The 12,182-nt window shown below is 41.5% G+C and overlaps 1 protein-coding gene across 3 annotated transcripts in view; it reads left to right on the top strand.

The window, feature by feature from the left end:
• Window positions 1–12,182, top strand: part of ACACA (acetyl-CoA carboxylase alpha) — a 186,415-nt gene that overhangs the window by 160,125 nt on the left and 14,108 nt on the right. For all 3 annotated transcript variants that reach the window (XM_038375923.2, XM_043499553.1, XM_038375920.2), the window contains one exon: window positions 167–279. In XM_038375923.2, the coding sequence (XP_038231851.1) occupies window positions 167–279 (113 nt within the window). The remainder of the gene's footprint in view (window positions 1–166; window positions 280–12,182) is intronic.

The raw sequence follows: 12,182 nt of genomic DNA, 5'->3' as shown, positions 1-12,182 counted from the left end.
ATATGCATCTTATGGACATTCTATTTGGGGTTAGGTAAATAATAGCTAAGAGTCTTTCTTTTTCTCAATACTTTCTAGATAACAAATTGTACCAATCCAGTTTGTGTTTTTCCTTATCTGATGATCTGAAAGTGCTTTTCCTTTCTCTTTTCTCATCACTGATCAGAGGAGGAGTTCTGGAGCCAGAAGGGACAGTAGAAATCAAATTCCGCAGGAAAGATTTGGTGAAAACAATGAGACGGGTGGACCCAATCTACAGTCGTCTGGCAGAGCGACTAGGTATGTCTGGACTGTATTATTGGCATATCGGTGATCCAGATATCAGCTAATATCTAATAAGTGTGTTTGTGACCTTTAAAAAGGGGGGACTGACTTATTTTATCAAATTCATGATAATTTTTATTTACTGTCATCCAATTTGGGAGGAAAACCAGATGAGACGAGTCTTGTGTGTTTTCATAGAATATTTTTTATTTTCATACACATCTATAGTATTTAGTGTGGGTGTGTAGTATCCTTTTAAACCAATTAACATAAGAACATAAGAATGGCCCTACTGGGTCAGGCCAAGGGTCCATCTAGCCCAGTATCCTGTCTTTCGACGGTGGCCAGTGGCAGGTGCCCCAGAGGGAATGAACAGAACAGGTAATCATCAAGTGATCCATCCCCCATTGCTCATTCCCAGCTTCTGGCAAACAGAGGCTAGGGACACCATCCCTGTCCATCCTGGCTAATAGCCATTGATGGACCTATCCTCCATGAATTTATCTAGTTCTTTTTTGAACCCTGATATGGTCTTGGCCTTTACAACATCCTCTGGCAAGGAGTTCCACAGGTTGGTTGTGCATTGTGTGAAGAAATACTTCCTTTTATTTGTTTTAAACCTGCTGCCTATTAATTTCATTTGGTGACCCTAGTTCTTGTGTTATGAGAAGTAGTAAACTTCACTTCCTTGTCTACTTTCTCTACATCAGTCATGATTTTTCTTTTAAAGAATTGATGAGTTTTACAACAAACAACGACGAAGTTGTCCTGATGCTGGCGTTAATTCTCTAAGTATGCTCAGCTCACTCAAAATTTAGTGGGCCAGGTCCTCAGCTGGTGTAAAATTGGTGTCACCGAGGATCCAATCCAATATATTTGTGACTTCTGGGTTAAACCTAGTGTCATGGCTTGTTTTTAAGTCTGGTAATTATAGCTACCTACACGTGTCCCCTTTGCAGTTGCAACTGGATAAAGTATTCTTCAAATGTTGCGTTACTTTGCTGGGCCATGACCACTGTGACTTAAATGTGTAGTTATATTATTAAAGTACCTTTAATTTCAAATGATCCCAAAGCACGTTACAAACCTGATAAACAAAAATACAAAATATTCAGCAGTATCCATTTAATATCGGATACATCCTCTCTCAGGGGAGTGGGCTCTTTAAGTGGTCTTTGCCATCTCTTATTTCTACAGTATACTCTTCAAAAGCCGCTCTTCATGTCCAGAATGAACTATATTTTAGTAGTGGAGGAAGTGTTCCCAGTGCATGTGGTTTGTATGTCTGTTTAAACATATAAAGCCCTTTGAGGTCCTTCAGCATGAAATGTAAATGTATGATAAGTAGTTGCTATTGCTACTGCTGTTGTACTTTTTTTTTTTTTTTAATCTATAACAAAACAACTGTTTATATAGCACAGCCGTTCTGATATGTCTTTGGAAGAGAATAATAATTGAAAAAGAACACCGTCAAGATTTAAAAAAAAAAAAATCCTGATCATGGTTACAAATGGCATTCTAAAACTTATTTAAAAATGAAAGGATTTTTAAAATCTCATTTAATTTTTTCTCACTGTGCTGTTTGTTTCCTGCATTTCTTTCTGCTGGGAAAGCAGATTAGCCACTTCCGTTTGGAATGTTTGTTCAAATAAACTGGTTCCTTAGGACTGAAATGCACATTTCTAACGTTCTTAGGTTTGGTAAAAGCTTATTTTCACCTGCTCTGAATTTCGGGCTACATTTGACTTGACAGTGTCCCTTTCGAGACGATTAAATAAACCAGACTTCAGCAGATCTTGGGAACCTAGCACAGAGTCCAAGTATACGCACACTTGAAATGCTTTATACTGCTCAGTTAAAGGCTGCAGCTTAATTCCTAACCCAGTCAGTCAAAGCAGGATTCGTAGCTACACTACCTGGAGGTGATTTTTCTGGACCTCCCTGTGCTTGGTGGAAGAACTGCCCCTCCGGTATGAAAGTCTCTAGAGTTGAGGGGAAGGGGAAATCAGATGTGTGGTTAGAGAAGAGTATACGCTGAATGGTCAGCACTTGTGCATGCAGCTAAATGGCCCTGCTGCAGGAGCACCATTTTGAGGATATTTACCACAGCAGCAGCAGGAAAGGTCCTGCTCCTCTCAAGTTAACAATAAAACCCCCCATAGAAAATGGTGTCTTCCATGACACTGGCAAATTAGTCCAGTCCCGAGCGTGTGTAGACACTGGCCTCGAACAAAAAGGACTGTTTGGTTTTTAATCTCATAGCAGCAGGGAAAAGTAGCAAATGTCATTTTTGTGTTGCCCTTATGAATTTACTCTTGTGTGGCTCGTACCCGATGTCGGTTACACTGAATTCAAGCACTGAATCCCTTCCATTCCATCAGCCGCTATTAGAAAACAACTCTAAATCACGCTGGCTGTGACCCCTGCACCATCCTTGTTTTGATCAGAGAGAAAAAGGGCAAACATTTTTCTACAAGAGAGTCTCTCTAAAATCCAACACCAGACTGCATGGGGGTTTTTTGTTCTTTTTTTTTTTTCTTTTCCTCTCTCTAAACAGGATAATTACTCCATACGCTTTAATTAAAATGACTGCAACACAAGAGCAAGTCACTTACAACTGTACATACAGAGAGCCCTAAAAGCTTCAGTCGCTGATAAGCATCTCACTTAGATGACTCTTAATTGCTCCCAACATCAGGCGATCATTGCTGTTGTTTTGCCACTAATTCCGTACAATGGCAGGAAAGCCAAGATCACAGGACACAGCGAATTGCATAATTTTTTTTGCTGGTTTTCTTTCTGGCCAATTTAAAATTTGTCAAAGTCGGTCTTCTTCTGGATCACTGCCCTTTGATATTTCGCGCACTCCATTTGCCACAAACAAGCCGCGGGGCCGCAGTTCATGCTGACTCCAGCAGAAGCAGAGAAAGCTCCATTTATCTTACACTGCCTGCTGAATTCTTACTCATTAACTGGGGGTTCACTGCCTCTCTTTAACCCCTGAATGGCTGTCATCATTTCTATGGAGCTGCTGGGTACCGGGGAAGGGGGGAGATCTTCATATACGTGTGTCTTGTGCAGAGGGGTGGGTAAATAGTACAGCAACATTTGTGTTTTCATTCAAGAAACCTTCTGACATTGGATTTTGACTTGCATGTGTGGGGGGCGGGAGCAGGGAAGGATGACAGGTATTGAATAATTTGACATAAATCTGTTCATTATTAATTTTCTAGCACTATCTCGGAAATCTTCATTAGTTTCATGTTTTATTAAAATGGCACTCAGTGTAACACACTCTGACAGCGTATATTGCAGAGCAACAGGGCAGGCGAAAAGAGGAATCCCAGTCTTGACTCTGGAATGGCTGCGTTCTCTAGAAAGCATGAGTAGCCAGAGAGAGCTATGAATACATAGAAATATACGGACAACGTAAGCAGCAAGCCTACTGGCCATACTTCAGAAAGATATAGGTATTCTATTTTCATGTGGGTTTTTCACAATTAGCGTATGGGAGAAAGCTTTAGGATTGAAATAGAAATGACGGGAAATGAACTTTATCGTGCAGCATGTTCTTTATTACCATCAGGAAGGCTGTAAACGTAGTGTGTGATACAAACAATGGGGCTTGGTCCCATTTTAATTGAAGGCAATGGCAAAATGGCTTCCATGGAAGCAGGACCTGACCCTAAATTGTTCCCATTTATCTTATCGAAATGTTTATCTCGTGGTACAATGGAAAAACCTTTTATTCATTCGGTATGATCTCACCATGAGCAGATTTTATGATAAGATGAACATCATCTTTAGTCTGGCGCTTACAATAAATGTTTGCATCTAAATGTTTTATATAGTTTTAGATGTAGTTTTATATAGAGTTGTACATTTTATGTGTGTGTATATTCACACCCATTTATATATTAATACTCTGTTTGAAGTGTTGGATGAGGGACCATTCAGGAGGGATCTGCCCACCTCAGTAGAGCAAAATTTACTTTTCACAGACACGAAAACTGTAAACTGCCATACCACTTCGGGAGCTGAGCCTGTCCCTTCCCATTTTGACCAACCTATCATTGTGACTTCTGATTTACTTCTCCGCTTTGTTTGCTGAAGATGGTTCAGAACCCATCTTGAATACCCAAATAACAAAAACTTAACGAAAGTTTTATCCACATTAGAACAGCAGTGGCTACAGATAAATTAAGCCAAGCAGTCCATTTTCAGAGGTAAATTTGCATGACAGTTTATTTAAATCCCAACAATACCATGTGCTGGTCATTACTTTGCAGCATACATATACAAAATTATGAGGTTTTTCTTTCGCTTTCGTGATTGGTTAAACAATAGCATCATGTGACCTGTTTGTCATTCTGCGCCTAGGTCTGGAAAATCAGACAATAGTCAAAAGTCAGGCAGTAGCTATTTTATAAATTAATAGATTCATAGAAATTGAGAGCTAGAAAGGACCTTGAGAGGTCATTTAGTCCAGCCCCGTCTGCTGAGACAGGACCAAGTAAACCTAGACCATCCCTGACAGGTGTGTGTCTAATATGTTCCAGTGATAGAAATTTTACAACTTCCCTTGGAAATCTATTCCAGTACTTAACTATCCTTATAGTTAAAAGATTTTCTTAATACCTAACCTAAATCTCCCTTGCTGCAGATTAAGCCGATTATTTCTTGTCCTACCTTCTAGTGGACGTAGAGAACAATTGATCGCTTTCCTCTTTTATAAAGACTTTTGTCAGGTTCTCCCCTCAGTCGTCGTTTCTCAAGGCTAAATATGCCCAGTTTGTTAACCTTTTCTAAGTCAGTTTTCTAAACCTTTTATCATTTTTGTTGCTCTCCTCTGGACTCTCTCCAGTTTGTCCAGATCTGTCTTAAAGTGTGGCACCCAAACCTGGACAAAATACTCCAGTGAGACTTCATCAATGCCTGCTAGAGCCGAACAGTTACCTCCCGTGTCTTTCATTTTACACTCCTCTTAACACACCCCAGAATAATATCACTTTTTCGCAACTGCATCACATTGTTGTTTCATGTTCAATTTGTGATCCACTATAACACCCAGGTCCATCTCTGCAGTACTACTTCCTAGCCAGTTATTCCCCATTTTGTATTGGTGCATTTGATTTGAACCAGTTCACTATAATGTACTTTAGAAAAACAACTTGAGCAATGGAAGTACATGTATCCCATTTTTGGGGGACTTGCCAGGCAAGTTAAACCCCTTATGCTTAGCAGTCTAACCCTTCATTGCTCACTTCATTTTAAGTAGACTCCTAAAGCATGTGTGAACCCCTTATGCTTAACGATCTCTTCTCCCACTTTGTATTTAGCTCAGGTGCTCTGGTTACCTTCTCCATATTCAGAAGAGTTTTGTGTAGCTTCAAAGTGTGTCCCTTCTACCACCAGAAGTTGATCCAGTAAAACATATTACCTCACCTTCTTTGTGTCTCTAAAGATTTTTCTGTAATTCTGTTTCTATGTTGTAATTAACCAAAATACCAATTATTTTCCTGAGCAATAGTTATGTAAAATATTTCCCTTGAGATCGTCCTTCACCTGCAAAATGTGGAATGCCAGTCAGCATTGGTCACTTTTCTGGTAATATTGTACACTGATTGCCTTTAACTGGTTCTGGATGCAAACATTGCTATCACTAAAAAATTGTTGTTAATCCAGAATTTCACCTTCCCTGACACCTGCCCGTATGATAACTGTCCTTCGGATTTCCCTCTCTATAAAATGGGAGTTGGAGGGGAATTCCCATAGGTATACGATTTTTATAGGACATATGATACCAATTTGGGGGGAGGGGAAGGCTGTTTGTATTTTGCACTTTGTATATGGTCCTACAATCTATAATTTCTTCAAAGTTTTGGTTTGATATGTTGTTTGCTATATTTTAATTTTAAATAAACAATCATGTTTTGAAAGATCTTGGAATGTGGGTGGGGATTGGTTGCAAAGGATTGTATATTAATGTCACTGCTCTTCGTCAATAATCTATTAATCTAATCTAATAATAATCTATTAATCTAATCTAATAATCTAGTTGGCAGCCGGTGTCAAGTGGAGTGCCCCAGGGGTCGGTCCTGGGGCCCGTTTTGTTCAATATCTTCATAAATGATCTGGAGGATGGTGTGGATTGCACTCTCAGCAAATTTGCGGATGATACTAAACTGGGAGGAGTGGTAGATACGCTGGAGGGGAGGGATAGGATACAGAAGGACCTAGACAAATTGGAAGATTGGGCCAAAAGAAATCTAATGAGGTTCAATAAGGATAAGTGCAGGGTCCTGCACTTAGGATGGAAGAATCCAATGCACCGCTACAGACTAGGGACCGAATGGCTCGGCAGCAGTTCTGCGGAAAAGGACCTAGGGGTGACAGTGGACGAGAAGCTGGATATGAGTCAGCAGTGTGCCCTTGTTGCCAAGAAGGCCAATGGCATTTTGGGATGTATAAGTAGGGGCATAGCGAGCAGATCGAGGGACGTGATCGTTCCCCTCTATTCGACACTGGTGAGGCCTCATCTGGAGTACTGTGTCCAGTTTTGGGCCCCACACTACAAGAAGTATGTGGATAAATTGGAAAGAGTACAGCGAAGGGCAACAAAAATGATTAGGGGTCTAGAGCACATGACTTATGAGGAGAGGCTGAGGGAGCTGGGATTGTTTAGTCTGCAGAAGAGAAGAATGAGGGGGGATTTGATAGCTGCTTTCAACTACCTGAAAGGGGGTTTCAAAGAGGATGGCTCTAGACTGTTCTCAATGGTAGCAGATGACAGAACGAGGAGTAATGGTCTCAAGTTGCAATGGGGGAGGTTTAGATTGGATATTAGGAAAAACTTTTTCACTAAGAGGGTGGTGAAACACTGGAATGCGTTACCTAGGGAGGTGGTAGAATCTCCTTCCTTAGAGGTTTTTAAGGTCAGGCTTGACAAAGCCCTGGCTAGGATGATTTAACTGGGACTTGGTCCTGCTTTGAGCAGGGGGTTGGACTAGATGACCTTCTGGGGTCCCTTCCAACCCTGATATTCTATGATTCTATGATTCTATTGAAAGAGTATAGTTTTAGATGCTGTGCAATTCCCGGTCTTTGAGGCTCATCCCATCCCTTCTGTCCTCAGATGTCCCGTATTTAACTCCACAGCAAGTCCGAGTTAGTGCTTGCGAGTGTGTTAACGCGCATCGCAGGTGATTTTGGCCTGTAGTGGTGCTTCATGTCTGCTAGTTTACTTGATCCTAATGCAAGTCCTTAGGAACAAGAATAGTTGAACTGTAACAGAATAAAACGTTTTTGTGTATTGCAATTGCAGAATGACATTTCTGACCAATCTCTTGAGCATCCCCAACCTTCACTGGTATTTCACGTTGCATCTTTACAGCTTGAATCCTGCTGACTATTTAGAGAAGTGGTTGCAAGCAGCCACAGTTTAAAAAAAAAAAAAATCTGCATTCAAAAAACCTGCATTGCCACAGACTTGAATAGGCCTGAGTGACCTCCCCTTTAGAGCTTCTCCCTGCAGGTCAGAGGTGAGGCATGTTAGCAGGACAGCATGGGAGAAGCTTGCACAGTTGCTGAATCTGTTGTGTGGTTAAATAGGAGACATCGGATCCAGCCTGGGGGGGGAGAGGAAGGGAAATCTCTCCTGTGTGAGGAATATCAGGGTGAAATCATGTTTATTGTTGCAGTTGAGGATGTTAGATGAGGTGGTCGTAATCTGACTTAAAATGGACACCTCATTACATCCTTATATATGGAGTGGCTACCATGCATTCATAACACTTACTTCCTGAGGACCCATTTCAGTAGTCCATCCCTGCTCAGCAACTCAATTCAGCATGTGTGGCAGTGGGACTTGCCCATGTGCTTTGCAGACTAGGGATAGACTTAAGCACAAGTTTAGATGCTTTGCTGCGGTGGTGCCTTAATGTTCTTTCCCCTAATCACCCTCAGAAAACCTTCAACATAGTCCTTTTAACACTCAGATAGGTGAGCGCACATCTCTCTATGTTGCCGGTTAGTCACTGGTCCTGAGATCCGTTCGACTTTGGCCTGGAGACAAGTAGAGCTGGGCCCTCCTGGATTGTTAGGGGATCAGTCTAGCACTGTGTAGAAGGCTTCGTTTGTTTTGGTCCAGCCTCAGCGTGGTTAAATGCTGTTTTATGATGCTGAGTGTGTTTTGCTCAGTGAAGATATTATCAGTAGGAGTCTCAATTACACCAAGGCCTTACCCCACTTTGGTGGTGTCATGCAGCCTTAAAGTGAGCGAGGTTCTGCCTCAGCAAGGTGCTGGGTGAGAAGCCTGGAGGTTGGGCTATTGCCCACATCTTTGCTGGCATACATGAGAGGTGATGGGAAGCAAGTAGAGAAGCTTTACTGTTAAGACTGGGCAGAGGGGAAAATCCCCCATATTAATAGCTGAGAAACCGTAAACCATCAAATTGATTCAGAAGCTGCCTAGCTTTGTGCAGTCAGAGGGAAGCTACAATAACATTTCTCGAAGTCATTTTGTCTAACCTGTTAAACTGGTCATATTTAAAAAAAGCACTTTGCTACTAAATGTTATGGGAAGCCGTGATTCATGGTCCCGCTGAGCCATTTCCATCTGGCAGGAACTTTATTAAAGGCAGCCTGAGCCCTGACATTCTAGCAGGTTGTAATCACTGCAGGACACTGTGCCTGTCAGTGGCTCTCTCTCTGAGACGTATACACGAGAGGGAAGAGCTGAAGCATTGGCTTGTTATTCCAAAAGAGGTTCTCTGGTTAATGGGACACAAATCAAGAGAGTTTAGACGTTGTTTCTTGGCTGCGATTTCTTCCCTTAACTTTTGGAGAGGAGTATAAATTGATATTCAATATCCGAGCACTTTACAGGCTAGGTCTCCCTATAGATTTATTACCGAGGCTTTACCATTCGTCTGCACAGGGAGGGCAACTTCTCTGAAGTCCTCCTCTCTGATCGCAAGCTATAAAGCATGCACACTTGTCCCGTGCAATGGGTAGAAGCAGGCTTTGGGAGGAGCTTCTCCTTCAGACTCGGAGTTTATAAAGACCTTCTTGAGTTAACTGTTGTGGTAGCCTCTAGAAGCCTCCATGAGGGATTGGGGCCCCAATCTGCCAGGTGTTGTGCCTAAATAACAAAAAGATGGTCCCTCACCCAAAGAGTACCCAATGCTTTTAAATATAGCTAGCTCCTCACATGGGATAGTGGTAATATCTTAGCACTGTGGTGCTCAAAGTTGGGTGAGCCTTTCTGTTCCCATCTGGGTGTGGACAGCAGAGGAATACTCCGGTGAATTGGTGTATGTTTGTCAGGGTTCCGTCGGTCTGGTTCACAGAGTCCAGACAATATTTACCTCTTTCATTTTGGGAAACAATGGAGGCTTTTAGCTTATTCATTCCTATTGTTTTGCGAAACATGATGCTGTGATAATCATTTTTTATTTGTAAAGTGCCAGCCTCAATGTTACTTCTGTAATACTCACAGCGGTGATTGTCAAGCTAGTTTTAAAGCACCTAGGTATAGATGGACAAAAGATGATGTAGAATTATAAAGTCTTGTTGTAAATGTCAGCTGCCACCACTGGCCCTGGTGCCACAGCTAATATACCTCTTCATCAAGACTCTGAAATTAATTTATGACTTTAGATTCCAGTATTTTTCTTCCCTTCCTTCAACCCCCCTTAAATCATCTTAGTGTTGATAGCTTCATGCACCACCTGCCCATCGAGAACTGCTGTACTATATTTATTTGCCTTTAAGTATAGCAGTTTTAGAATGTTTCTTCTTTAATGTATACATCTATTGGTAACCTATCTCCATACACACAGATTTATAATGGGAGGCAGTGGGGCCTGGTGGACAGAACACTGGACTGGGGCTCGAGAGACCTAAATTCTCTTCCTAGCTCTCCCTGCTGGGTGGTCGTGGGCAAGTCACTTCTCCCTATGTCTCAGTTACACCATCTCTAAAAAGTGGGGGTAATGCTACTGACCACCTGGGTAAAGCGATGCAAAATGCCATTTGAGAGCTATTATAATCATTTTAAATTTGACACTTGGATTAAATATTCTTTGATAATTCAGCTGTTTCTTTAGAGCCAAAGAAGCACCTGATTTTTTTCTTTTTAAAGCCGCTTTCTTGCTGGAGTAAGATTCTTGGATGGAGACTTCTTTTTTCTGTGAAATAAAAATAAATAACGTCCTGGCTTTCTGAAAAACCCCAAGGCTTCAAGATGTGGCTAGAAAAGAAAGAAACCCATTCCAAGATACTTAATTGTACAGGGGGCTTACAGGATTGATCGAGAGCTTAGCTTTTTACAATAGTCCAGTGAATAAGAAATGCTCCTGACAAACGATCAATGATAGGATAATCACTCTTCCCCTCTCCCCCCCATTGTTACCTTCTTTCTTTCAGGAGAACAGGGTTCAGAAGTCAAAAATCTTTATAGACGCTGCTTTTAAATTAAGCAGAAAATAGACATTGACATATTTGTTAATCTCACCTAAATCATTACTGGGCCTAGCTGGTTTGTCTGTACAAGAGAGTGGCAGACAGCCTAGAATACATGAGTGTTGCTGGCTTAAGTGCAGACGCTGCCATTTAAAGTGTATAGAGAAACATGAACTTCAAACAATTCTTTTTTAAATTCTTCAGCTATAAGACATCAGGGCATCTTAATTAAAACCTCCCCACCATCATTTAAAATGCTTATGTTGAAGGCCATTTAAAAAACTAATATCTGAGCTGAAAAAATTACTGTATACGTGACCTGCGATTTTTATGAAGTGGAGACACAGTCTGAACTTGTTGTCTTAAAAGTCTCAGTGTGTGACGGCATAATATTGAAAACTACACGGATCTGACGAGACATTATAAAATCAAATGTAAACACATGCCATACAGAACAGACAGGACAATGTCTGTCTACAGTGCCTGATTCAAAAAATAGGCCCCAAACTTGGTAACAGAGCAGCTGTGCTGTCCGTGGTGCTGACTCCAGTTTGGCTGCGTTCACAGCTGCACTCTGCTTCTCCAGTTTGATTCCAGACCCTGGCCCTTTCAAACTGGACAGTTTATGTGGCACTGCATGGACCAGAGGACTGACGGTCACCTTCCACATCACCCAGTCAGGAAGCAAGATAGCCTGACAATAGCTGATCTCCTTTCATTACATTTAATCCCATTGACATTGCTTCACAAACAATAAAGAGCAAAAAGCTGGTGATATTCACATAGACCCCAACAGAGTAGTGACAATATTAGAAGAGATGCCATTAATAAGGAAAGGAGTGTTGTCCAGTGGCTAGAGAAAGGGGGCTGACAGTCAAGTATCCTGACTTTCATTCCAGGCTCTTCTATGTTACTAGGTAAGTCACTTAACCTCTTTCTGCCTCACTTTCTGCTCTGTACAGTGAGAATAATTGTGCTTGCATATCTCTCAGGGGCATTGCAAGGTGAAATTAATCAACATTTGTAAAGCCTTTTCCTTGGAGGGTGGGGGGAAGGTGCTATAGAAGTGCAAAGGAGGGACATTGTTTACTAGGGCTTCGAGTGAGACTGGTTTCAGATTGCCAGTAACCCTAGGTTTAAACCCCCCACACCCACACATTATCTAAAGCTGTGAACCTACAACAGGAGCCTCACAGCTTCTGCTCAGGCTCCAGTTTAGGTGGGAAGTCTGGTAGCATGTAGTTTGGCTCAGATTACGCACTGTGCTCAAATCGAACCAAGACTGGCGTTAAGTCCCTCTGCACAAGCACCTACTAGTTCTTCTGGTTTCTTTCACAAGGCTACATTCATCCAAACGTTTTAATTTTTTTTCATTTAAAACAACATCCTTTCATTTTGAGCGCAAAACTTTAAAATAAACAGCTCGACAGGATGATATCATTTTGACATATTTG

The sequence above is a fragment of the Dermochelys coriacea genome, chromosome 17 (assembly GCF_009764565.3).
Source record: "Dermochelys coriacea isolate rDerCor1 chromosome 17, rDerCor1.pri.v4, whole genome shotgun sequence".
Taxonomy (NCBI): domain Eukaryota; kingdom Metazoa; phylum Chordata; order Testudines; family Dermochelyidae; genus Dermochelys; species Dermochelys coriacea.
Note: the sequence above shows the minus strand (reverse complement) of the source record. Positions and strands in the feature narration are given on the sequence as shown.